We start from the raw sequence: 27,997 nt of genomic DNA on the forward strand, positions 1-27,997 counted from the left end.
TCTACATGTGAGAGAGAGGGGGGGGGGGGGGGGGGAGAGAGACTGCATCAGCCTGAACGACAGCAGCGGCGGCAGCAGCAGGGTTCACAGATCTATTGTTCCCTCTTTCCTGAATAACAAACCTGGTTCTTTCTCACTGGGGACCCAGGGGAGGAGCAGAGACAGGGAGGGCGAGGACGGCCAGAGGAGACCCCCGCCTCCATTCTTGGTGCTGGATTACATCTCATTGGTTTGGACAAAAGCAGAAATCCTTTCCTCCAGCTCTCCACCTCGTGGCCGACTCGTTTGTTTTCCCCTCCCCTCTTTGCTGCGTTGGAACGTCGGGGACCTGCGGAGGGTTCGGGACTGGCTAGAGTCATGGGGATGACGGGGGTCTGGACAGAACCGCCGTTTCTCTGGAGCATCATGCTGCTGTTTGTCTCCATCTGGGATGTACGTGCACAGTCCTCGCAGGGAGCGAAACCTCTGTACATCTGGCAAACAGGTATGGTGCAGCCGTCTCTGTCATTCCTGGAGGGGGTCAGGGGGATGTGATGCGTGTGTGTGGTCCAGCCAGTTGGCCCGGTGCTCTCCATATGTAGATACTCGTGTCGTCAGCTGTTAGCAGGCTGCCGAAGCTCCACTGTCGGCCTGATTGTGTCTGATTTGCTGCTCAGCTGCAGGTGAAGCCAAAGTTTGTGTGCTGGAGCCATCTTGGTGCTGGTTGGTTCGCTAACACGTCCACCGCAGTCCCCGAGGTCAAGAGCTCTCTAACGTTGTTTCCTGGATTCATTATCTCTGAGACAGCCGGACTGCTCAGCTGCTCCACTCGGACACAGTTATCCCAGTTGGTTGTGTGTGTAAGAGCGAAATGTGTGTGTGTGTGTGTGTGTGTGTGTGTGTGTGTGTGTGGGTGGGTGTGAGAGAGGGGCTGGTTTGTTTGTTTAAGGTGGGCGGTCGAAGAATCAAATGCAGTAAAATAGGAGCGCCCCCACTGCTGATGTTTGGGGTGGTGCCTTGCTGTGTAGCACATGTTCAGAGGGACACAATGCTGATGCCTGCTTGAGTGAGCTGAGGGGGGGGGGGGGCGGCACGAGGGGAGAGGGGAGATGAACACCCCCCCACCAGCCACCAACCCATCTGGACACGAGGGCCCTTTGGATGCAGCAGGAGATCAATGTTCTCTCTACTGTTTCAATGGAACGGCGTACGGGTTTCACTGGGATCCGGGAAACACCCCCTCCCCCTCCCACCAGTACGGTCTGATCAATGAGCTGGGATCAATGGTGACTTTTGGTGGCAGCTGTGATGTAATCTGTACGTGTTAATGTCCGAAACATGCAGTGGATGACGGAGCCCATCAGAGCTGGGAGGTTTGAAGTGAAGCTTCTGATTGATTAGCACAATTCAGCTTTTTTAAACAGAAATCTAAAGATGTTTTTTTTAAAAGATCTATTTTCATTAAAAATGACCAAATATGGATGGATTAATAGTAAATGCAACCCATCACATGGCAACAGCCAATAACTGAGGTGAGTCAGAACATGTGATAAACAAACACAGGCTTCAGCATCAGCATCGTAGAGCAGCGCTGACGTTAGCTGGTGGCTAATGACCTAAAACGGTGTCCAGCTGTTGTGACATTGTTTCCTTCCGTATTGTTCTTCACACCCTCTGTAGGAATGAAATCCTGCCCTATTATGTGTTCCACCTCCTGCGGTGTTAAGACAGCCAGCAGGATTAAGGCTAGAGGACCCGCAGCAGATTGGCCAGACAAAGTTAACCTAGATACACTCCTGGCATGTTTTTTTACTCTTGGTGTGGGTGCCAGTTTGTAAAAGCTAATGCTAGTATGCTAGTAAATGCTGGGTCTGGCTTGCTAACAGGGCTATGAATAGAGAGAAGCAGACAAGAACCTGTTTTAATGCCCTGGTTCCTCTCCTGATCCAAGACTGACAGACAGGTGTTTTTTTGGTTTGCACCTTGGTACACAGGGGAAATCTGGACTTTACAGGACTTCTTCAAGGAAGAAGTTTGTGTGCTTTTCTGCAGTGACATGTTCATGCAGATGTGGAATTATCCGCCTCAGCAGTGATGCAGCTAATGCTGAGGTCAGCAGTTACACTTTCAGTGAAAGCACAAAGGAACTAGAACAGAATCTAAGAGGACCCCCGATTCAGGAAAGCACCAACAGACCCCAGAGGAGCCCCGCAGATGTCCCCACTGGTGGCTCTGCAGCATGTGGGTAGAGAGCTGGGACAGATGAAGGAGGATCACAACACTGAACACGTTATATGTTCAACACTCCAGAACACGTTTAACTGTGGAAAATGTTTGAATTTAGAACACGTTTTACTCTAGAGCTGGAGCCTGTATGAGCAGGTGAACTGGCCGTCGTTGCTGCTGCTGCTTCTCCTGCCAATAGTTTGGATACATCCCAGCTCAGGTAAAGACAGACGGTCAGGAGGAAGCCGTGAGTGAAGCTGAGCGGAGCAGGAACCCGCTGCTCTGGTGGATGGTCACCATTAAAGCTGCACCCTGGAGACAACAGCAGGCTTGTGTGTCTCTGTTGGGTCCTGGTGACACCACACATACTGTCTCACTTTGAGTCACATGACCACCTCTTTGTTCTTTCTCCAGTGTCCCTTCTCTGCCTCTCTCTCTCTCTCTCACACACACACACACGCACGCACGCACGCACGCACGCACGCACGCACGCACGCACGCACGCACACACACACACACACACACACACACACACACACACACACTACCTATAAGATGACCTATACCCACTACAGGTATAGGTCATCTTATAGGTAGTGTGTGTGTGTGTGTGTGTGTGTGTGTGTGTATGTGTTTTATGACAGGTCAGATAAATATTATTGCTTTGATCTATGGTAACCCTCCACAAGTTGACTGATTGATTGAACGATAGATAGATAGATAGATAGATAGATAGATAGATAGATAGATAGATAGATAGATAGATAGATAGATAGATAGATAGATAGATAGATAGATAGATAGATAGATAGATAGATAGATAGATAGATAGATAGATAGATAGATAGATAGATAGATAGATAGATAGATAGATGGATGGATGGATGGATGGATGTGGGTGTCTAGAGACCAAGGTCCAGATGAACTGACCACATTAATGCCATTAGAGTCTTTCCCGACCTTCAGCTGCTGGTGCCGTGCAGCTTAACCTGCAGGTTTGAGGACTGGCCTGAGCAACATAAAGAGCTTTGCTTCAGCCTGTATCTTCATGGACGCTTCCGCAGAGCGATCAGGTCCACTTATCCTAAACCCAACATGATCTAATGACTCTGAGTTCTGCTGGTTCTTCTTATCGGAGCATCTCACCAGGCTGTTATTCCAAGTTGGTGGAGGTGATTGACTAGTTATCAATACTGATAACCAGTCAATGTTTTGGTCTATTTTCAGCATGTCTGTTCCTCTCCTTCTTCTGTCCTTCCCCTGATCTGTCTTTCTTTCTCTTCCTCCTTTATCCATCTGTCCATCAACTAGAGCGTCCTCTCTATGACCCTACCGAAGGATTCTCCCTGTTAGGATTTGACATGGAAAAGCCTCTGAAGAAGAACGCAGGTCTCCTCCTTCAGTTGCTGGTCTGAAACCTCAGTAAAAGTTCCTCCTGACTAAATTCTTCTGTCCTCAGGAGACGCATGAATCCCACATTAATGCAGATCTTGCAATTATTCATCGACTAGAAATCACAATGTTGCTCAACGATGGCAGCTTTGGTGTCAACGTCTCAATCCTCATCGAAGCTGACCTCATCTTCATCATCTTCATCATCGAGTTCTTTTAATGTGCGACGAAATGCACCAAAACTCACAGCAAAGCCTGAAAATGAGAAAAAGAGATGAAGAGAGAAAAAGTATGAAGGCATCAATAGAAAAAATGATGAAAAATGCACACACACACACACACACACACACACACACACACACACACACACACACACACACACATGACACACTCACACACATCTCACAAACAAACACGTCACACACACACAGGTCACAGACACAACACACACACACATGTCTCATAGGCTCGTCTCACACACACACACACATGTCACACACACCTTTCATAAATACACTCGTCACTCACACACACACGCAAACAAACACATACGACACACACATACGCACATGACATACACACACACACACTCGCGTGTTCAAATGTTCACACACATGCACGAGTCACATCAGATATGCTACAGAAAACCGAACACACAATAATACACAACTGGCCCAGATTCATGTATAGGTGTAACTTTTGATTCCCACAACATTTAAATCTTTCTGGCGTTTTCTACCGATAGCTGATAGGTAACTTAACCACAATCTACTACAGGCGACCCACCAGAGGTTCCAATTACAGGTTTATTCTACTTTCAACTTTATTCCAGTTGCAGGTTTGTGCCAATTTCAGGTTTATTCCAATTACAGATTTATTCTCACTTCAGGTTTAAATTCCCAATGAGCTGCGGAGATAAAAGCAAATATCTGAAGGAAGAAATGAGGTCGAGAACCAGTGTGAAACTGGTTTTAATTTTGTTTGGCAGGATTGACTGATGCTCAGCAGAGGAAGGAAGGAACGGGTTTTTGCTGCATCAAATCAGCAGGTTAACGAAGGGTTAAGGAAAAGGGCCTTTTTGCTTTAAAGGCTCGCTAATTATCCGACACACGTGTGTTGGGTGACATCACGTGTTGTGACTGCAGCAGATCCCGACGAGTCACTGCGGGGAGCTGTGGCTCGCTGTGCTGCTGACCTTGATTCACAGATATTTCCGGAATCCTGACCGTGATGATTTGATTAGTGAGCGAACATTCTAGTTCTCCCACAGAGCCACCAGGAAGAACCTCAGCATTAATGAAACGAGCCAGAAAAACATAGTCTCTTCCTTTCATGGTGAGATTTAATTACAGGAGGCATCGATCGTCTGGATTCTCAATAATAAATCAATAATCCCTGATCACCACCACAGCTCATTTCTTGTTTGAGTGTTGGCTGTGACTGAATTTGCTCCATAAAAATAATGAAGCAATATAAATTTATTTGTGGGAATCTGCAGATTACAGCAGATTAACATCAGGCATCATTACCCAACAGCCACCTGCTGTCCTCCACCTGACTGGGCTCATCGCTCCCGAGCTGGACCTCAGCCGCGGAGCTGCTGGAATCATCATTGCTCAAATCCTTGTTGGATTAGGGATTGTTACAGGAGACACGGCATAATGTTGCTGCGTAGAAAGATTGAAGATTAAAAATATCTTCATGTAACAGACACTGAAATCCTGCTGAGTCTCTGACGTTGGGCCGGTATAAATATCTCAGAGTCACAGTTAACATCCTTTAAAATCATCAGATTAGCAAACAACACCTTGATGATGCCCTGATGATACCCCTGACGATGCACCTGATGACACCCCTGCTGATACCCCTGATGATGTCATTGACGATGCATCTGATGATACCCCTGCTGATACCCCTGATGATGTCATTGACGATGCATCTGATGATACCCATGATGATACCCCTTCTGATACCCCTGCTGATACCCCTGATGATGCCCCTGATGATACCCCTGATGATGCATCTGTTGATTCCCCTGATGATACCCCTGATGATGTCCTTGATGATGCATCTGTTGATTCCCCTGATGATACCCCTGATGATACCCCTGATGATGCCCTGATGATGCCCCTGATGATACCCCTTCTGATACCCCTGCTGATACCCCTGATGATGTCCCTGATGATACCCCTTCTGATACCCCTGCTGATACCCCTGATGATGTCCCTGATGATACCCCTGATGATGCCCCTGATGATACCCCTGATGATGTCCTTGATGATACCCCTGATGATGCATCTGTTGATTCCCCTGATGATACCCCTGCTGATACCCCTGATGATACCCCTGATGATGCCCTGATGATGCCCCTGATGTGGTGATAGAGGAGATCAGTCAGGGTAGGGGGTGAAAGGTTATTGAGAGCACTGGAGCCCCTGTATGGGGGGCAAGTGAGGGGAACAGAGGAGAGTGATGTGTTCTCTGGAGCAGCTGAGGCTGAGCAACTGAACATACTGTTGGTTTTGGAGGACAGTGGAAGGGAAGCCATGGAGGAGGCTCCTGCAGTAATGTAGTTGGAGGCGATGAAGGTGTAAATGAGTGTTTCAGCTGAGGGGGAAAGGGTGGTGCAGAGGCAGCAATATTATAGAGGTGGAAGTGAGCTGTAGTCATGTGGTGGAGGTTGTTACTTGAAGGAGAGAGCAGAGTCCATGACGATACTGAGGCTTCAGGGCAGGGGAACCAAAGGTGATGGTTTCTGTACTTTTACTGAACTGGTCTATTATGGTCTATTATATTATGTGAAGCCATCGGTGAGGGTGGAGAGAATGATTGGAGAGACGGCTTTGTATGAAATGTGAGCTCCTGGATGGCCTTGACAGGAAAAACTGATAAAAACTGACTTTGTAGTGGTTTCTATATGGAATCATGGGTAATGGAGCCAGGGGAGCTGTTGCAGGAGAGGTGGAATGTGAGAGGTGGCCGCGGTTCGGCCGAATTCTGACATTTGTGGAGGATTTAGAGGACTGATCCAGTGGTACCAATGGTATGAGGTGTGAGCGAGGGGTGTAGAGGCTGTGGAGGGAGCGGGTGCTGTTGAGGATGACAGCCAGAGCCTTGACCCCCACAGGGGTTTAATTACAGCAATGACATGTACCTGATCATGAATTTAAAAATTTACATTTACTGAGGCGACTTTGTCCACAAAAGTTCTGGCAGGGACTTTGAAATAAACCAGATAGAATTACACTTAAAACCATAATATGTAAAGCTGGAGGATCTAAAACATGGAATTATTCTAAACCAGGGAACTGCATTTGCTGAAAATCTGCAGAATCATAGTTAAAGTGGAGGCACTAAAGCAGCTTAGAGCAGAGGGCAGCTGGACATTAGCGTCCCCTGTGAGGGTCTCTGAGCTGTTGGCAGGTGACTATGGTCATGTGACATCTGCAAACAAGCTGGAATGTCCTGTACAGTACTTAAAACCGTAGGTACTGTGTTTTCTGTGTCCGGGATACAGGAAGATAATCCAGAGACATCATAGAATTTAACAGGAATCATCATAATTCTCCTCCTACCCCCCACACCCCCAGGACTGATGTTTGAAAGGCGATAGTAATATCTGATTTGATCAGCAGAAGGTGAAGGTGTGGAACAGCAGGAGCTCATTGTCCCTCACTGGACGGTGTCCATCTGAGCTCACGGACACTGGAATAAAACCACTTCCTGATTTTGATTTTGTTTTCGATTTTGAATTGGTTAATAAATTACTGGAATCAAATCAGTCACAAACCTTCGTGACTCCATGTTTTATCTGCAGCTTCACCTCGTCAGTCCTCGTTAGTCCTCGTCAGTCCTCCTCACTTCACACAGCTGTGATGGTTTTCTATGATGTCTTCATCTACGGTAATAAAAGAGAAGATTCACCATCTGAACGGTTTAAACAGCTGAAATGCTCTCCAGTCTATCTCTCTCTCTTTCTCTCTCGCTCTCTCTCTCTCTCTCTCACACACACACACACACACACACACACACACACACACACACACACACAGTTAATATGTGAGGAACACTCCTGAGATTGAGCTGTGAAACTAAATATATCTTGGCCAGCACAGTCTTGCTTTCTTCCTCTCTTTCTGTCACTCCAGCTACAATGAGCCAATCAAGACCTCTGCCATCCATCCATCCATCCATCCATCCATCCATCCATCCATCCATCCACCCACCCTCCCCCACCACTAAAACACAACACTTCTGATGCTGCTGAACCCCATCTGCTGTGTTTACAGCGATTGTGGTGAGCAGCAGGAGGAGGAGGTGCAGATGCAGAGGCTCCATGCCTCCTTGTACCGTATCTTTGCGCACACATGAATATAAAATAACTCATCGGTTTGACGGCACAAATGAACATCCTCCTTTGCAGGAGTTTTCCTCTGTAAATGATTGCCTAGTGCTGGTTCCCTGATGCTTTCAAGAGTTCTCTGCACCCTCAAAGTTCATGTCTCACTTTATCTGGAAAGAGTAAATTACATTGACTGATGTAATGTGAGTGTGCTGTGGGCCAACACGGAGCCACAACAACAGTAACCGAAGGCTCCCAGTACAGGGTTTGGTCACCATGTGTCACCGTGTTTCACCAGAGCTGTCATCTCCTGTGTGTCAGCCAGGAGCCTGCAGGCATGTTCTTCAAAAGAAGCTCCACCCTGACATGTGGGGGATGGGCCTCATACACACACACAAACTCACACTTCGAGACGCAGATACAACCGCGGATATGCAGATCGAAATGATCTGGTGCAAATTACAAATGTGAAAATGCCGTTTGTTTTTCATTCCCCACTCTGCTTTGGTCCCACTGTAATTCTGCTATTTGACTCAACCTGATTCTTGGTTCCATTTGATGGTGATGCATTTGCAACAGCAAGACCTTTTCCTTCGCAGCAAAAGGTCTTGCTGTTGCTTTCAGACCGTGCATGTACTGTATCTCCATCAAACATGTATCTCCAGGAGTGCGGTCAGGTGTACACTCCTGTGCTTTGGCCTCAAATCTTGGACCTGTTGTGTCAGAAATGATGATTTAAGTGAGCGCTGACATTCTCATGCTCTCTCATGCTGCAGCTCAAGCTTAAAGTCTGAGTGTGCTTTGGATTTTAACGTCACTTCACATTTGTACTGTGAGACACCGAAGAGACGCTAGTACTGTGTCCTCTTTGGGCCCCTGCTGACTGACCAGGAATCCCCTGGCAACACCCCTGCTGCGCTCACTGAGCCACAGTCCACGGTCACCGAGCATGCTCGAAATAAACACGAGAAAGCTGCTGTCGAAGGTTTTGTGTTGATTAAGAATGAAAAGGAAAGGTCTTGTGATGGCGTTGATGACGAACCCAGACAAAATCTGTAAAAATATTAAAGGCAATTTTTTTTTCAATTTGATCAATTAACACGGTTACTATAATACCAGATTTTAAAATGTTAAAATGACCTTTAATTTTTCAGAGGTCAGTGTAAATGCTGAGCATCCATTGACACCAGGCTTTGCCATTGTTGGAGTTAATGACATCTTGTTGGTGATGACATCATCGTTAGCGTTCATTACTCTTGAGCGATGTGGCTGTTGTTTGTGTCAGTGCTGAGCTTGATGATATCAATGTTGGTGACCATAGTCTTGTTGCTGTTGGCGATGACATTAATGATGATGATGATGTCACTGTCGGTGAGTGTGATGACATTACTTGTTGTTTCGTATCGGATCAGAATAGCATCAACAGAATTTTGGCAGAGCCGCTCACAGCATCTGTATCCATCCATTGGTCTAATTTGAACAGCACCCATCCTTTACCACCACCTCCTCCTCCTCCTCCTCCTCCTCCTCCTCCTCCTCCTCCTCCTCCTCAGGGAGTCCACTCTGCTGTGTTTTTCATCCCAGTCCAATCATGTTAGCCTGTCTACTCTGTCAGCTGACTAATGCCTTTTCATCTAAAGGGCAGATTTAACCATTGAGTTCTCCTCTCATCTTCCCTGTGAAGTCATCCCTTCATGGTGCCCTCCTCATCCTCTCCTCCTCCTTCTGGACTGCTATTCTTTTTTGATGAGCAGCACGCTCAGACCCTTAGGTGTGTTGATAAGGTCAGCATTTCATTCACGTCCCTGCTCCCCCTTTTAGATCAACATGAGCACCAACAGGAGGAAACTGTCTGTCTCTAGAAATATGTAGATTTTACTTGATACTTTACAAATTAAAGGATTTTGTGACACCGGCTGTTGATGGATTTAGGTTAGAGTCACCTTTATATTCTAGAGGACATTTCAGTTGTAATATAAGGAGATTTTGTGTCACACTTGTCCAGATGGGAAATGATCGCTAATACTGGTTTCCCACTGTTGCTAATGGTTGCAGGACTACTGTTAATGTTGGAAGGTGACCAAGGAAATAAAGATCTCCTCTGTGATCTGAGTATTAACCTACTCCCCCAGATAAATATATAATCAATAAATGAAATATTCTCTAAGATGCCTCAGTCTTATTTTACCTAATGTGCACGAGCTTCCTTTACCAGTTGAAGAAGAGGCATTTATGATAGAAGGATTGTACACTGAAATTTGCAGGCCATAAATCAGTTTGCTCACTCAACCTCCCACTCTTCGATAGTGTTGCCCTTCTTCTGGCAGCCTTTGATGTTTTTTGTGTCATACAAAACCTCCTTCAGGTTTTAATGTCAGCTTCTGTTCCACTTCTCTTCTCTAGTCCTCCTCTGATGTCTAGTCCTCCGCTCTCAGTTGGACCTTGAGCTCCCTTTGAACATGCATCTTCTTCTCTTGTTGCCATGATTCAATGCCCTCTTCTTTGCAATGGGGAGGTGCTTGAGGTTGCTGGTGATCCAAGATGTGTTCTTAGGGAAGCAGTGCACCTATTTAATACCCTAAATGTCCTCATTGTGTTAAGATGCTCCAGAGAGTGGATACAAAGCAATCCTCAGGACCTCAACTGCCTCTGGTCACCACTTCCTGAATGTGCTGGTGGCAGTGGGTTGTCTCTGGATCTTTTGTCTCCTGTCTGGTTTGAGCAGGACGTAGGAGGTGGTCAGACTTTCCCAGCGGGGGCAGTATGAGTGTCCCTCACATTTGGATGCAGGATACCTAATGTCCTGTTGTTCCCTTGTGGAACAGGTTACATGTCGGTGAGAGTCTGGTAGCAACAAATACTGGCTGGAGACTCTGGAATGATCAGGGACATTTTTCGGATGTTGCTGAAGCTTTTCTGATGGTCAGGCCAAAAGCCACTGCTGGGAAGGAGATCTCATACTGTTTTTCATTATTTCAGTAAATGCCAGTTGAACATCTTTAACGTTTTAGAATTAATCCATCATGGCGAGTTTCCAGGAAATCCATTCACCCACCCATCCATCCCGAGTTCAGTTACAGCTTTATTGATCAGCATGCATTGATACTCTTCAGCCAGCAACTGCCAACAACAGTTATAATGGAGGAATCTGTATTGATTCTGTGATCAATTATTCTAATATTGTATCACCTCTTTCCAGGTCCGTGGGGTCGTTGCATGGGTAGTGAGTGCGGACCCGGTGGCAGCCAGAGCAGGGCAGTTTGGTGTGCCCACTCTGAGGGCTGGACCACCCTCCTGACCAACTGCAACCAGACAGAACGGCCAAACAATCAGCAAAGTTGCTTCAGGGTATGTGACTGGCACAAAGACCTCTACGACTGGCAGCTTGGTGCTTGGAACCAGTGTGTCCCAATTTCAATGCGCAGCGGGGGTCAACAGCTTCCTTCAGTGTGTACCCGTGGAGAGGAGGGCATTCAGACCCGTGAGGTCAGCTGCGTCCAAAAATCAGGAGAACCAGCACAAGATGCCATCTGTGAATACTTTGAACCCAAACCACGTCTGGAGCAGGCTTGTCTCATTCCTTGTCCACAGGACTGTGTCGTTTCCAAGTTCAGTATGTGGACTCCATGTTCTAAAACATGTGGGATGGGTTTACAGAACCGTATCCGTTTTGTCCTGGCTCCCCCACTTTTTGGAGGGGCAGCTTGTCCAAACCTGACTGAATTTCAGACGTGCCAGGTGAAGCAATGTGAGGGAAATGAGAGCCTCTACAGCCTCAGGGTCGGACCCTGGGGACCCTGCTCTGTTCCAATGCCGCGGCAAGCCAGACAGGCCGATGACCAGCACCGAGAAGTTCTCAACCCCCCCACAGAAACTGATACACTTCCGCAAGATGGTGAAAAATCTCCCAAAGGATATGAGAAACCAACTAGCAATGGTCTTAAGCAGTCCAGGGAAGGTAACAGGCAGTTGAAGGAGGCTGGGACACAAATCCTAGAGAGTGACAAAGAAGAAGACAGAAGGTCAAAAGATGGTAATAAACAGCAGAGAGGGGGAGGCAAACCATCCAGACCTAACAGAAAATTGGGCCGTGTCCACCAGAGACCAGACAGGCCTTCCAGACAGGCAGACAGGCCTAAGCGACAGAAAAAAGCCAAGAATAAAGAAAAGAGAGAAAAAATGCGAGTTAAGGCTCAGGAAAAGTTAAAAGAGAGGAGTAAGGTGAAAGATCCTGAGACCAAAGAGCTCATCAAGAAGAAGAGAAACAGGAACCGTCAAAACAGGCCTGGAGGAAAATTCTGGGATGTCCAGGTGGGGTACCAGACCAGGGAAGTAACCTGCGTTCACAAGAATGGGAATGTTGAGACTCTCAGGTAACAAGCATTGAAATGTTTCTGATTTTGTGTTTGACGTTAGGAAACAGGTTAATGACTTTAATAATGACATTAACCCCTGTTAATATTCTCCAGCTCAAATGAATAAAACTCATCCCTAACAATGACTCTACATGTTGTCTTTGTCTGTCTTCTCATTTGTCCAGCATGTGCTCTCAGGAGACTGCACCAATAACCTTCCAGGCCTGTGTCATGACCAAAGACTGCGTCCTGAGTGAATGGTCCGAATGGGCCGCCTGCTCCAAGGACTGCTATGACCCCAACGGTCCCAAAGGACAGCGTACTCGCACCAGGAGGGTCAGCCAGTTCCCAGTAGGTGGTGGAACAGCCTGTCCTCAGCTGGAGGAGACAGAGCCCTGCAGCCCACAGGGAGATGGAATGAGCCCCTGCATCATGTATGTACACAATGGAAAGCAATTCTGACATTTCAGAGGTCAAAAATGGGATGGAATTACTGCAACTAATCTCTGCTTCATAACAGCATCAATGTTTTCAGTTGTCTGAGAAATATGTAGAGCCACATTTCCATCATTATTTCTCATTTGTCATAGACTGGCTGACAAGGGACCAATTGTGACCATTTTAGTAAACCCAATTAAAACCAGATGTTGATCACAAGTAGCAGTGCTCGCACCTCAGGGTGCACCTGATCTCAGGGTATACCGCACCTCAGGGTGCACCTGATCTCAGGGTATACCTCATCTCAGGGTGCACCTGATCTCAGGGTATACCTCATCTCAGGGTGCACCTGATCTCAGGGTATACCTGACCTCAGGGTGCACCTAATCTCAGGGTATACCGCACCTCAGGGTGCACCTAATCTCAGGCTATACCGCACCTCAGGGTGCACCTGACCTCAGGCTATACCGCACCTCAGGGTGCACCTGATCTCAGGGTGCACCTGATCTCAGGGTGCACCTGACCTCAGGGTATACCTGACCTCAGGGTATACCTGACCTCAGGGTATACCTGACCTAAGGGTATACCTGACCTCAGGGTGCACCTGACCTCAGGGTATACCTGACCTCAGGGTGCACCTGAACTCAGGGTATACCGCACCTCAGGGTGCACCTCATCTCGGGGTGCACCTGACCTAGGGGTATACCTCATCTCAGGGTGCACCTAATCTCAGCATGCACCCGACCTCAGGGTGCACCTGATGTCAGGGTGCACCTGACTTGTAGTTTTAGGGAGCTGTCCTCTGCTCAGACAGTACCCAAAGATTGCTGCCATGTCAAAAGTTACTGATTTTTAAGTTTTTGATTTTGAAAAAAAGTAAAGAATGAACACATTGGAACTTTCTATTTTGGATTGTCTTTGCTTAGTTACAGCTGGAGGTCAACAGAGTGGTCTGAGTGCAGAGTGGACATGCTGCTGAGCCAACAGGACCGGCGGCGGGGAAACCAAACCAGTCTGTGTGGAGGTGGGATCCAGACTCGGGAGGTCTACTGCGTCCAGATAAGCAGTGACCCTGTTTCACTCAGGGGCAAAGAGGGTAACTTTGATGCAAACTATTTCAATAAATAAATGAATAAAATTTGACTTCATTTTATTTATGTATTTTAGTTTAGAAGATAAAATTGCAGTTGCATTTTAACTTGATAATAATAGTGCATTGTAAAGAGTAGACATGCGTCAGGAGACTAATGACCGTGATAAGACAGGACACATGAGTTTTCACATTAGCAGAGTTAGCAGTATTAGCAAGCACAAAGAGCTGGAAATGACCCCCGCAAGGCTGTACACCTGAGTCCATCCCAGTAGTGACAATGACACGAGCCGTCTGCTGAGGATGATTAACACTGCAGTCAGTGTTCCATGGAGACTGGGACTGGTGGGATTAACTGCTGTTTCTGCGCACGCGTGTTGGGATTACAGAGGCTACATCAAGGGGGCACACAGGGAAGCGTCACATGGCGGGAACCAGTCTCAGAATGCAGGGCTCTCATCAGAACTTCAGAAGAAGCATCAGAGAAATGGATATAGACATGAATATTTGCCCAAACCAGAAGTCAGAGCCAGACCTGGACCTGAACCAGTCTGTGAAGATACAGACGGCAGAATTACTGAAAATGTGTTTGTTGGAGGTTGAAGGAAGATTAAATTAAGGCCATTCTGAAGTAGAACTTTGATGTAATCAACTTAAAGACTTCAGTTGTATGGTAACTTTAGCACATGAAATCTGTGAAACGTTTTTAATTGATATTTCTGAGCATAAAATATTGAATATTTATCAATGTCCTGTGGACAGTGGACAGGGGACAGGGGACAGTTGTTGCGATGATATCTATTCACTAAAATTTGATTCATTTTTTTGTACTTTTCCTTTGCTGTTTTGACATTTTGTCTGATCTCCTCTTCTACGTGTTCCTGCAGCCCTGCGACCAGTGGACAGTGAACTTTGTCTGGATTTGCCCCCGAACACCACCCAGCTTTGCCATATTAGCTGTCCCATCGAGTGTGAGGTGTCTGGGTGGAGCGCCTGGGGACCGTGTACCTATGAGAACTGTAGAGACCAGTCAACCAAGAAAGGTGAAGATCCCATGCCACAGACCACAGTTGTTCACCTTAATTTTAAAGAGTCACTATTTTCCACATCCATTTTTAGTGTAATTAGCAGTATTGAAATCATATCGAAAGAACCAATTGAGAAGACAAGTGCAGTGTGCGGTGTGTCAGAATTGTGCTGGACAAGATGTTCAGGACTGATGCAAAAACAAATGCAACAGAAAAAGAAAAATGTTGCAATCACAGAAACTAAGTAGGAGCAAAAACTTAGAACCCCACAAAACAGGTGCAGGAAAAAAAGGTGCAAAGGAACAGAGGTGGTAAGTTCCAGCTGTAGCTGAGTCACCAAATATAGACCAACACTAGAGGGCGACAAAGCCAAGCTGACTGCAGTCTGATTAATGTAGGTGTTGTAAGAGGGTTAGCATTGGATATTTGGATGTACAACAGTGTTAGTGGACAGCTGGACTTCTGCTGGTCCCTCAGGGATGGATTCCCTGTCACACACTCATATGCCCATAGTTATATCACTAGACACAACCTTGTGCTTCTATATTTGTAAGGACCTTCATAGATATAATGCATTATCCAGCTCCTTACCCTTAAACTAACATCACAGCGAATCCCCTAACCCTAACCCTGATTCTGCCCTAAAGCCAGTTCTAACCTCAACCTTAAAACCAGGTTTTATACATGCACACACATATATTCACCTTCTTTTGAGTTTGATTGATTGTTCTTTTCCTGTTAATTTTAAGTCTTTTTTTTGAGTGTTTCAAGTGCCAATTCCTCATTTATTTCTAATAATTGAATTTCCTCCAGCCGCACCTCCCCACCCCCCCAGCAATCAATAAGGCCTCCATCAGTGTGTCTACGAGTGGCAGAACAAGTTCTGCTGAGCTGCCTGATGAAATAAATGCTACGAAGGGCAGCAGGAGATAAATGTGATAGAACAGGTTTAACCTGAGTCCTGCAGACGCTCCAGGCCTCGGCTCTCTTATCTGACTGATGCAGGATTTGCCAGTAGTGACCTTGACTCGCCCCCGTCCCACGGTCATGGAATCCCAGTAGGCTTGGAAAGAGGAGGACAAAACCCCTGTCCAGCTCCACCCGACCTACAAACATGAAAACAAAGACTACATGAAACCTTAGATCGATTTTTGTTCTACATGTCTTGTGAGAAGACTTCTGACAAATGGACATGATTAATCCTTCTCCTGATTAACCCTGGACATGATTAATCCTGAACTATGATCTGGTGTAACATATTAAATCCACCTTTTATTTGGAAGCAAATCAAATCAAAGCACTGTAATGGTGTCTCTTTCAAAATTACACGCTGTTGTTGATGCCTGTTGTTCCACTACAGGCTTCAAACTGAGGAAGAGGAAAATCATCAATGAACCCACTGGCGGTACCGGGAACTGCCCCCATCTGGTGGAGGCCATACCATGTGAAGAACCCAGCTGCTTTGAGTGGCTGGTGGTGAAACTGGACGAGTGTCTCCCTGATAATGACAAAGAGTGTGGCCCAGGAACACAGATCCCACAAGCACAGTGTGTCAACAGTGATGGTGAGTGAGTCTGAAATTCTGCTTGTTTGGATCTGATAATTTTCAGGTTTTATGAAACGTTCAGACGTAGAGAAATGAAGCTATGACACTATGACAGCTGTATGCATGCATGACAGTCAGTCAAAGCTCAGGCTGGTCTTAAAGATGGCAAATCTAATGACCTCAAACTTCCTTCTTCTGACCTCATTCAGACCCAACTGAATGTGTTTGGTCCTGAGCTCTTCAGAACTCTTCAGCTAAGTTAATGTGTAAAGTGAGAACAGGATCAGCCGTATCAGCATCCACCTCCCTCCCTCCCTCCCTCCCTCCCTCCCTCTCTCCCTCCCTCCCTTCCTCTCTTGACATCAACTGCTCAGGTTCTGTATAGCATCCAGAGATACCATTGTGATCCTATCCTCAATTTGTGACCAGCAGAACACTGAAGAACACTGAAACGGGTTCGGGTTTGGGGTTAATGATCCTGCAGACTGCCCAGGTCAGGAGGTGATGATGCCGTTAAAAACACGGTGCTCCAGTATGTCAGCAGTGCAGAGGCCAGTGGGTCTCCAGCACCTTCGGCCACCTGGAACTTCCTGTTAACCTGACATGGCTCCACACCAGCCTCCGCCCTCAGTCAGTTGGACCCCCCCTAATGAATGATCTTGCTTCTGTCTTTCCAGGTGAATATGTGGAAAAGCAGTTGTGCCGCGACGCCATTCTGCCCATGCCGGTCATCTGTGAGGTGCCTTGTCCAAAGGACTGCGCCTTGAGTCCCTGGACCACCTGGTCTCACTGCTCACACACCTGCTCTGGAAAGAACACAGAGGGGAAGCAGATGAGAGCTCGTTCGATCCTGGCCTACAATGCAGGAGAAGGTATAAACAGCCATGACAGCACACATAAGACGGACACGGGAAGGTTCGGGCAAACAGACTGCAGCAGGGTTGTCACACTGTGTGTTCCTCTGTAGTGACAGCCAAGGTCGTGGCGTGGGTCACTGTGATGCAGGGTAAGAACGGACCACAGGGACCACACATCCGCCCAGATGAATCTTCCGTATTTATTGAAACTTTCTCTCTGACTTCTGTTCAAGGTCCTTCCCTCTTGTCGTTGGTTCGTCCAATTTTTGGTACATTTGATGTCATTACAGTAGAATGAATTCCTTAGAGTACGTAGAAGTAGTCTGGAGACTCTACCTGTGTCGCGTGGATCTTTAGTTGTTTGGATTTCCTGGTTCAGGGGAATCTGATGCTTTTGAACTGCTTCTAGGTCCCCTCCCTGGATCTCCAGGACAGAATGAATGTATGAATGCACGGACGGGATGTGAAAGAGGGCAGAGTATATGGGAGAAGGTCTCAGTGCATCAACTGTCATGACTGAGATGGCTCAGGGTCACCTGTGCCACTAAAGCATCATTCATCAATCAGTGCACGACTCCAATCAATCAGATGGTCAATTTCTGAAGTGAAAATTCAAATGTCCTTCCGGATTTTGGGGCCATGTGGCCTGAGACACAGAGGTCACACAGTGTCAGTGATGGAAACACCTCCATCACCTGACGAGGGTGTGTTGATCCACCTGGTGTCTTGAGGTCACCTCTACCTTTAATCAGCCTCAACAGATCTGCCTTTTATCTTTTTCGTCACGGAGTCTCTTAGATAAATATCGAAATGAGACGCATTAACGTCTAGTGATTATGGGATATGATAAAACAGACCACCCCCAAGAATCCTCCTCCCCCATTTTCCTCTTTTCTCTCTTCATGTGTGACGATGACAGTAAGATCTTATTTCGTGTTGCTTTGTCTCAGGTGGAATACAGTGTCCCAACATCAGCGCCCTGCAGGAGGTGAGGAACTGCAACGAGCATCCTTGCACCGTGTACCACTGGCAGACGGGTGCGTGGGGACAGTGCACGGAGGACACGTCCATTTCCACCGGCAACATGTCTGTGGCCCAAAGTCGAGGCAACGACGCCTCCTGCTCAGTGGGGATGCAAACCCGAAAGGTCATCTGTGTCCGAGTCAACGTGGGCCAGGTTCCTCCCAAAAAGTAAGAGTCGACATCGTGGCTCACAGGCTCCAACTCGGGGCCTCAGAGGCAGCTCCCTGACGTTCAGTGAGGTTTGGTGCTTCTAGATGTTTTAGGGACTTTCCACGGTCTCTGTGCTGCTTTTCCTGTCACCGGTTGGCTGATCAGCTACCGGCGCCACATCCTATTTTCCCATGAGCGCCTCCACGGGGAACACGGCTTCCCTTTTTATTCATATTTAACACAACAGGGGAGTGATTGCGTGAACACACTGTCTCTGCCGTCTCCCGAGACTATTCCTAAACTTAAAGCTTCACTCACTTTAGCTTTTTTTGAGCTTTTCTTCAGCTTGGATTAATGTCACTGGTACTCCTGAGCTCAGGGCCACCGGTACAGCCTTTAAAAGTGGCAGGTTTGAATTTCTTTTATGAACGTGCATTGAATTAAAATTTAATACAAAAGGTAAACAACAAATAAAAGCAAAAAGGAAAAAAAACACTAATAAATAAATTGAATTAAAAAGTACGCCAAAGGTTAAAAGAACCATGAAAAAGACTGAAGTGCGACCAGAGGCTTAAAGATTTCATGTGGAGAGTCTACAGTTGGACCCAGTTCAGGCCAATTCGACTTTACATTTAGAAAGATTGTTTCAGTCCAGATTGTTTACAGAACCTGGAGATCCAGGTTCAATAATTCCCGACTGATGCTTTTAAACATGTTCCTGCAGGTGTCCCGAGAGCGTGCGTCCAGACACGGTCAGACCATGTTTACTGCCTTGTAAGAGGGACTGTATCATCACGCCGTACAGCGACTGGACCCCCTGTCCAACATCCTGTGATGCAGGTACAGTCTGGAGGATTGTCAGTCACTTCCTGTAAGCTAGCAGCTAGCAGCTAGCACCCCCCAAACCACACACTCAGAACAGGGCCAGAACTAAATATGGGATTGATTCTCAATCTTTTCTACCTCACAAAAAAATGGATTAAAATATGAGACGTCTGCTGAAGAACATTAATAATGTGTCTTTAATAAGAACAGGTCACATGGAGAAGTTTTCCCCTCAGTTTTAGGGAAGTCTGATGAACATCTGTAACCGTCTGTATTTGTCTGTCTGTAGTATCTACAGTGTCTCTCTGTCTCACCTGCATGCCTGGAGTCATTTTTACAGCACCTCTCTGGCCTCTTTGCTCAGACGGTAGCAGAAAAAAGATGCAGTACCGGAAACGCATCATCACCCAGTCACCAGCCAATGGAGGGCAAGACTGTCCCGAGACACTGAGTCAGGAGAGAGAGTGTGACGTTCCATCTGTGTGCCAAGGATACAGGTGATTCCCGTCCAGTCACCTGCATGTTTTCAACATCAGAACATATTCCTCCAAACAGAGTCCTCTCATATTTAAGCGTCATCCTTCTGCAGCTCCTCATCTGAAGTTTTTTTTCCAGATGGAAAACCCACAAATGGAGACGATGCCAGCTGGTTCCGTGGACGGTTCGTCAGGACAGTCCTGGAGCTCAGGAAACCTGCGGACCTGGCATGCAGGTTCGAGGTATGGAAAAACCCCTCTCTCCCTCTCTCTTTTGTCTTAATAACAGATCGAAAAGTGGACAGTCGTCCCTTCATTAAGTTGAAATGTTCCTGTCCTCTTCAGCCGTTTCATGTCGGAAGCAGGATGGTTCTCAAGCCGACATCGAAGCTTGTCTGAAGTTTGCGAGCGCCATGCCGCCCCTCACGCAGCCCTGCCAGCTGCCCTGTCAGGAAGACTGCCAGCTCAGCAACTGGTCCAAGTTTTCCCCCTGCACAGCGGACTGCATCGGGGTCAGGACTCGCAAGAGGGTGCTGATGGGTGAGTTGGGCTCCTGACCCAAGCCCACCTGGGAGACCGTTTCCATGCTGTAAAGACTCCTCGTGACTCCATGTAATGATGTTTCGTGTGTTTGTGCAGGAAAGAGCAAAAAACGGGACCAGTGCAGGAACCATCAGATGTTTCCACTGAGTGAGACCCAGTACTGCCCCTGTAACAAATACAACGCCCAGCCTGTGGGGAACTGGTCAGATTGTGTCCTACCCGAGGGTGGCCGCATAGAGGGTCAGCTGGGCATGAAGGTCCAGGGTGACATCAAAGAGTGTGGCCAAGGTTATCGATATCAGGCCATGGCGTGCTACAACCAGGACAACCAGATTGTTGAGACTTCTCGCTGCAACAGCCATGGTCAGTTTATTTTCCCTCTTTCATTGGGCAGAAACCTTCACCCCAGGCCAGGAAGACCCTAGTTAAAAGTTAATTCATGCAGCTCTAAATGAACCTATATTACCTTTATTATCCTTCAGGATGGTCTGATTATTAAAAAGGTATATGTTGGCCTCTGTTTTATGGGGAATATGAGATGTCTCTGTGTTTAGCCTTTCCAGGCTCATAGCTTGGTCTCATAGACCGAGACCAGAGATGATGACTGTGCTGCCACCCTAAAACGTGTCCTGTGGGATGTCACTGGTTTCAGGCTACATTGAGGAGGCTTGCATCATCGCTTGTCCATCGGATTGTAAGCTGAGTGAGTGGTCCAACTGGTCACGCTGCAGTAAGTCCTGCGGAAGTGGAGTCAAAGTTCGCTCCAAGTGGCTCAGAGAAAAACCCTACAACGGTGGGAGACCTTGTCCCAAACTGGACCATGTCAATCAGGCAAGAAACATTTTCTCTGCTCCATCAGCATAAGTTGACGTGGAAGGATGTAGATCAAACACATGACTGACATTTATTTGTGTCCCTGCTGTCTCTCTGCTGATGGTCCCATCCACAGGCTCAGGTAACGAGGCTTTAAGAATTTGATTGACATTTTCTGAAATCCCCTTGTTTTTAGTGCTGAATCTGTGCGTGATTTGTGTAAGGTGTACGAGGTGGTCCCGTGCCTCAGTGACTGCGGTCAGTACGTCTGGGTGGCCGAGCCATGGAGTGTGTGGAAGGTCAGCAACGTGGACCTGAATGATAATTGTGGTGAAGGTGTTCAGACCAGGAAAGTGCGGTAAGTTGACCCAGAACACCAACATGTCCACAGTCTCTCTGCTTTGCTTTGCTGATCATGGACTGTTTCCAGGTGTGTGCTCAACACTGTCGATGGGCCCTCTGAGCAGGTGGAAGACTACTTGTGTGATCCAGAGAAGATGCCTGTGGGGGCCCGCAACAGCCGCCTGCCCTGCCCTGAGGACTGTGTGTTATCAGACTGGGGAGTCTGGAGTCCTTGTCCACTGGTAAGAAGAGCATCAGCTTCTTCTCTGTACTGCTTATCTATTTAGTTTTAGGGTGATACTGAAGTGCTCTGAAACCTCAGCGTACTGGATTTTCTCATTTTTCTTTTCCCACTCAGCCATGTAATGTGACCAGCACTCGCAGAAGAAGTGCTTACCCGCTCCGCCAGCCTGGACCAGAGAAGGTCTGCCCCCCCACTGAGGAGACAGAGCCATGCACACTTAACAGCAACTGTTTCCACTACTCCTACAACATCACTGGTAACGAGCTAACCCATTCCCTTCAGCAGAATTCTCACATGACTGACATGTAAGCCTGTACCGAACCATGTCCGTGCAGACTGGAGCACCTGCCAGCTCAGTGACAGAGCTGTGTGTGGAAATGGAATTAAAACACGCATGTTGGACTGCGTCCGGAGTGACGGCAAGTCAGTCGATCTCAACTTCTGCAAAGAGGTGGGTGTGTAAAGTTTCTGTATTTCAGGCCGAGCCGCTTCTTTGGCAGCACTGAGTATCCTCTTGTCTTCCAGTTGGGCCTGGAGAGGAAGTGGCAGATGAACGCTTCCTGTGTTGTGGAATGTCCTGTCAACTGCCAGCTGTCTGACTGGTCGCCATGGTCGGAATGTACCCATACGTGTGGGCTCGCAGGTGAGGAGAGGAGAGGAGAGGAGAGGAGAGGAGAGGAGAGGAGAGGAGAGGAGAGGAGAGGAGAGGAGGAGGGAGGGGAGGGGAGGGGAGGGGAGGGAGGGGAGGGGAGGAGAGGAGAGGAGAGGGGAGGGGAGGAGAGGAGAGGAGAGGAGAGGAGAGGAGGGGTGGGGAGGGGAGGAGAGGAGAGGAGAGGAGAGGAGAGGAGAGGAGAGGAGAGGAGAGGAGAGGAGAGGAGAGGAGGGGAGGGGAGAGGGGAGGGGAGTGGAGAGGAGGGAGGAGGGAGGGAGAGGAGAGGAGAGGAGAGGAGAGGAGAGGAGAGGAGAGGAGAGGAGAGGAGAGGAGAGGAGGGGAGGGGAGAGGGGAGGGGAGTGGAGAGGAGGGGAGGGGAGGGGAGAGGAGAGGAGAGGAGAGGAGAGGAGAGGAGAGGAGAGGAGAGGAGAGGAGGGGAGAGGAGAGGAGAGGAGACCATTCCTCTAAAACATCACCTGCATGGAAACACTAAACAGTCACTCCATTAACCAGAGACTGACAGGAGATCCAGGGAAACTTATTCAGACCAGAGTGGTCGAGATCCTCTCAGTGGGCCAAAGGTCACTGGATGAGATTATATTCAGAATCGTTCATGTCTCCAGGACATGGACCAACATGGCTCTTGATCCAATGAGGGTCAGCCAGTAGTTCCATCTCTGCATCCAGTGGAGGTTTCCTGGAATGATTTCCCTTTTTGTTTTTCATCTGCTCCCCTGCAGGAAAGCTGTGGAGGAGGAGAACAGTGACCCAGGCTCCGCAGGGTGACGGGAGGCCTTGTCCGACCCAGGTGGAGCAGTGGAAACCCTGTCTGGTCAAACCCTGCTTCCACTGGAGATACGGCAGCTGGTCTGAGTGCAGGACTGAGGTCGGTCATCAGGACATCAGCAACTGTCCTCAGCTACAGTCTGTCTTTCTTTTCCCTCTGCTTCCTTTCTTCACTTTCTTTGTCTTCTCCCCCCCCCCCCCCCGAGGTTTTCGCATTAGAACAAATTACATTTTTGTGGTTCTTTCTCCATCAGAGCTATAATAAGATCATAGCCCAATCAGACCAGGTGTTGTAGAATGGGCCTCTGAAGCTGTGTGCTAACCTTCTGCTCTGCCTCCGGCTCTAAGGGGGCGAGGTGTGGAGAAGGCCTGCGCTCGAGGAACGTGTCGTGCTTTGTGTCCGATGGATCCAATCAGCAGGACAGCAGCATGGTGGATGATGATCTGTGTGGAGAGCTGGAACCCAGCGTGAATGGAGACCCTAACATTGTTCTCCAGGAAATATGTACCGTCCCCTGTCCAGGTAGGAGGACAGGAAGGCAATCGACATCTGTGATTGGGGGTTTTCTCCTTAAAGGAGCAGCTCCATTTGAGCCACCTACACAATAACGTAATGTGAACTGAGATCTTGGTCAGAAGTTAGAGAACTCAGCTGAGAACACTGAGTCAGGACCAGGCAGATGATAGACATTCAGAATGAAGTGGCTTTGTTTAGGATCAGTGAGATCATTTCCTGTTGAAACTGAAGGTTTTCCATCACCATTTCCTCTTTGTCCTGCAGGAGAGTGCTACCTGACAGAATGGACCATTTGGAGTCGTTGCCAGATAAGCTGTGTGAATGGAAATGACCTGGGCTTTGGTTCGGTCCAGGTGCGATCCCGTGCTGTGGTAGCCCAGGACCCAGAGAACCTTCTCCAGTGTCCAGAACAGGAGCTGGAGGCCCGGCCATGCACAGGTCAAACATGGCACGTAGCAGACAGGGAAAAGCATATGAGCTGTGGTTCCAACATGTGCTGTGGTCTTCCTAGCAGAGGGGGAATGTTTCGAGTACAAGTGGAAGACGGGACCGTGGAGAGGTTCTTCTCGGAATGTGTGGTGTGAGCGTACAGACGGGCTCAATGTTACAGGTAAGCAAAGCTTAGCTAGAACTGAGGTGGTTCCAGGGTTTGTAAGAGGTGAAACAGGATCTTAGTTTTTCTCCGTATGGTGGTCCCATGATGAGGTGGTGGTTTGTCCAGGGTGTCCCCCCTCACCTGAAGGCAGCCGGGACAGGCTCCAGCCCTCCATGAAGGGACACAGCTGGGAAAAATGGATGATACTTCCAAATTTCTCCTCCAGTTTCCTGCTTGAAGACTTTGTTCTTTATTAAGTTTCTGTGCTGTCAGTCAGAATATGTAGAAGAACCTGGAGGCTGGGACCCATTTGTGGATCAGGAGTGTTCACCATGACACCACAGCTCTTTCTCACAAACGTCCTCGTGAATATTCATGTGCCTTGTATGGAGTCAGATCCTTTAACAGCTCACTGCAACGGGAAAAATCTAATTGGATGAAAGATCACACCTTTTATTTAGTTTTAAAATAATGTTCATTAGACCTTTGAATGGGCATCAGATTATTACCAACCAGTTTGCTGCCATTTGGTCCACAGGTGGATGTACGGTGTCCACCAAACCCATGGCAGACCGGTCATGTGACCCGCCCTGCACCAAGCCCCGCTCGCTTTGTACCGAGGTGAGTATATTTATGAGAGTGAAGGTGTGGCAGAAGGTGTCTGGAGGGGTGCTGGGGGTGTGATGAGCTCCACACCTGACTGGCTGATGTTTCCATGGGTTTGTTCCCAATGCTTCTCTCTGTGTTCAGTATTGTGGAAGTTAATCCTTTATTTCAGCAAATATCTCGGCGACCGGTTGGATTCGTGTCCTAGTTGGACTCACCTGAAATCACTTGTGTTTTGCTGCCTTCTAATGCTGCTAAAGACCGACGGGTGTGCATGGCAACAGTGGTGAAAATGTGTCGACGATTACGTGAAAGTACTGCTGCAAAACCTGCGAGTGTGTGTGTGTGTGTGTGTGTGTGTGTGTGTGTGTGTGTGTGACAGGCGGGCGTGTGCGGCTGTGAGGAGGGCTACACTGAGGTGATGACATCAGACGGTCTGCTGGATCAGTGCACCCTCATCCCCGTGCTGGAGATCCCCACAGCAGGAGACAACAGGGCTGATGTGAAGACCATCCGAGCTTTTAGCCCCACCCAGCCTGAGGTCAGCGCCCCGGGCCGGGCTGGACGCACCTGGTTCTTGCAGCCCTTTGGTCCAGGTGGGTCACGTTACCGTGTTTGTATAAAGATGTTTGAGGTGATCAGATTCGATCAAACGGCTTTGACAAAAGGGGAATTTACAAAAGCAGAGGGAACCTGTCAAAAGTCTGAGGGAAAACAGAAGAAAGACTTAAACGTAAAGCATGAAGATCAAAACCGAAGCGCAGAAGAGCCACAGTGTCATGTTTTTAGAGACGTGACAGACGTGTGTTTGTGTGTTGTGAGCAGACGGAAAGCTGAAGACCTGGGTTTATGGAGTCGCAGCGGGAGCATTTGTTCTGCTCGTCTTCATCGTCTCCATGACCTATTTAGCATGGTACGTATCAACCTACACCCCGCTGCAACCTACAGCACCATCTCAAATGGGTCTGAAGAACCCTCGGTTACATTTCTATTTTATTTACCAACGGAATTTAGCCAGAAAATAAAAAACGATATCAGCAAATGGCTGTAGGAAGCCAGGAGGGTCATGGGCCAGAGCCTCATACCCTTCCACCTTCATCTGGAGTCATCGGTGTCCAGTGGAGCTTCATTTCTGCTTCATTCTTAAGGAGGTTCTCCTAAATTCCTTATGAAGGTGCCACAGATGTCCTCCATGCTCGTCATCCTGCTGCTTTGCTACGTTCCTCCTGCACTCTTTTATGACAATCATCCTCCTCCACCTCTTTGCTGTTCGTGTTTCCTCTCTTCTTCTCGGCTGTGAGGAGCCCCTGCTCTGGATGGAGGAACCAACCCTTCTTAGCACTGACGCACTGATTCTCTTGAACTCCGACACAAGTAACCTTCTTCTTCTCCTTCTTTATTCTTGTGCCAGTTTGGCATCTTGGCTTTGGTTGGTTGGTACCAAAACTCTTTGCTCCAAAGAACCGCCTTTCCATGTAAGACTGGTGTCTTCGGTTCCGACCACTGTGGTATGAGTCCTGGTCCCAGTCCTGGCCCATCTCACCACCATCTTTGACTGACAACCTCTCTCAGCTTTCAACGTCCTCCCTCGGGCTGGTGGACCTTCAGAACTCTCCGGTTCTGTCACAGCAACAGAGGTTTATTATCACTTAAATATGTTGGTCACTGGGGAATCTGCCATCCATCCATCCATCCATCCATCCATCCATCCATCCATCCATCCATCCATCCATCCATCCATCCATCCATCCATCCATCCATCCATCCATCCATCCATCCATCCATTATTGTCGTTATTAGTATTATTATCATCATTATTATTATTATTGTTGTTGTTGTTGTTTGTTGACATCACTGCTCAGATTAGCTTTCATCAGGTTTTGCTTGGGGTTCCTTCTTGTTTGTGTTGATGTATTTATCATTTATTTACCTGTCATTATTGTTTCATTTTTGTCTCCATCTTCATCCTCACACCACCTGCTGGGTTGTAGTGGGCGTGGCCTGTGCTGCAGGTCCAGAGCCAAGTGTCCCTCCGAAGGCGCTTATTGGACAGACCCAAACGGCTTTGCGGTGCCTTATGTGTGTCCGGCCTGTCAGAAACTAGAGCAGCATGAATTACAGCAACACAAGCAACAGCCACAACAGGAGGAAGAGCGATGCGAGGCGCTGCTGCTACAGCCTCCAGCAGCAGGACCACTGCCCCCGGCCCCACCCCCAGCCCCGCCCCCGCCCCCGCCCCCGCATTTTGAAACACTGATCACGTAAGGTCAGGCCTTATGTCCGCTCATCGTGCCTGACTCTCCTTTAGGCCCCAACACCTCGAGTGCCTGTTCTCTCATGAAACCGCATCACTTCCTGGAGGTGAGAGGTCACATGTGTGGATATTTACTGCACTTAACAGGAAAAAAGGCCCAAACGGGAAAGTAATCAATAATCAGGATTCGTCCTAATTAGCCTTAGAGTAAGGATGACAGAAGAACATTTGGACTCACTTTGTTCTATCCAACAGACAGGTTAGTGCGTCTCAACTGCCGCCACCTTGTGGTCATCACACACATTTCGTCTTTAATTGTGTTTCTACAAATGTGCTTTGAACCACAACAGTTTGGGAGATGATTGAAAATCAATTTTTCTTTCTCGTCCGTAGTAAAAAACCAAAGAGGCCTCAGAGACGACAGATGAACAACAGGCTGAAGCCGCTGACTCTTGCCTACGATGGAGACGCTGACATGTAGCCGACGGCCTCTACATACTGTAGCAAACGGAGGGTTTGGTCCACGTCACGGCCGCTGCTGAAGACAGTCTCTCTGCAACCACGGCAGGATGGAGACAGCTTCGCCCATGTCTTTTCTGTCTCACAAGAGCCTTCACAAATTCTTTATCTTCTTCTGGAAGTCTGCCTTGACGTCTCTTTCACTGATACTGCCAGTAACCCCCCCCCCCCCCCCCGACCCCCGACCCCTGACCCCTGACGCCCCCACCAAGCACAAAACCGTGTTGGTCCTTTTGGAAATCCTCAGCTGTGTGTCCAGAAGACAGACGGACATCAGAAAAGTTCAGTTGCTGTCACTTCTGCACAGTTTTGCACTATATTAGTGCAGCATGATGTGTGTGTGTGCGCGTGCGTAAGGCGTTACCGTAGCGACGTCTCTTAACTCAAGATGGCTGCCAG

At 48.0% G+C, this 27,997-nt stretch overlaps 1 protein-coding gene across 2 annotated transcripts; it reads left to right on the plus strand.

Moving 5' to 3' along the window:
- The first annotated feature begins 44 nt into the window (after positions 1–44).
- Positions 45–27,969, plus strand: LOC101074317 (thrombospondin type-1 domain-containing protein 7A-like). 2 transcript variants are annotated; one of them, XM_029845444.1, is made up of 27 exons: positions 45–484; positions 11,139–12,312; positions 12,480–12,728; positions 13,659–13,828; positions 14,710–14,865; positions 16,211–16,414; positions 17,074–17,268; positions 18,204–18,444; positions 19,151–19,266; positions 19,616–19,748; positions 19,867–19,970; positions 20,073–20,267; positions 20,367–20,633; positions 20,923–21,103; positions 21,304–21,441; positions 21,514–21,667; positions 21,784–21,925; positions 22,005–22,120; positions 22,195–22,312; positions 23,062–23,207; positions 23,456–23,630; positions 23,889–24,062; positions 24,136–24,234; positions 24,758–24,840; positions 25,208–25,421; positions 25,651–25,738; positions 27,473–27,969. In XM_029845444.1, exons 1-27 carry the CDS (start codon positions 358–360, stop codon positions 27,558–27,560), a joined length of 5,247 nt encoding a protein of 1,748 aa, XP_029701304.1. In that variant the 5' UTR covers positions 45–357; the 3' UTR covers positions 27,561–27,969. The 2 variants fall into 2 exon arrangements, with proteins under 2 accessions (XP_029701304.1, XP_029701305.1); XM_029845445.1 differs by having other exon boundaries at positions 24,139–24,234.
- The last annotated feature ends 28 nt before the right edge of the window (positions 27,970–27,997 follow it).

Source organism: Takifugu rubripes, chromosome 12 (genome assembly GCF_901000725.2).
Source record: "Takifugu rubripes chromosome 12, fTakRub1.2, whole genome shotgun sequence".
In the NCBI taxonomy this organism is placed as follows: domain Eukaryota; kingdom Metazoa; phylum Chordata; class Actinopteri; order Tetraodontiformes; family Tetraodontidae; genus Takifugu; species Takifugu rubripes.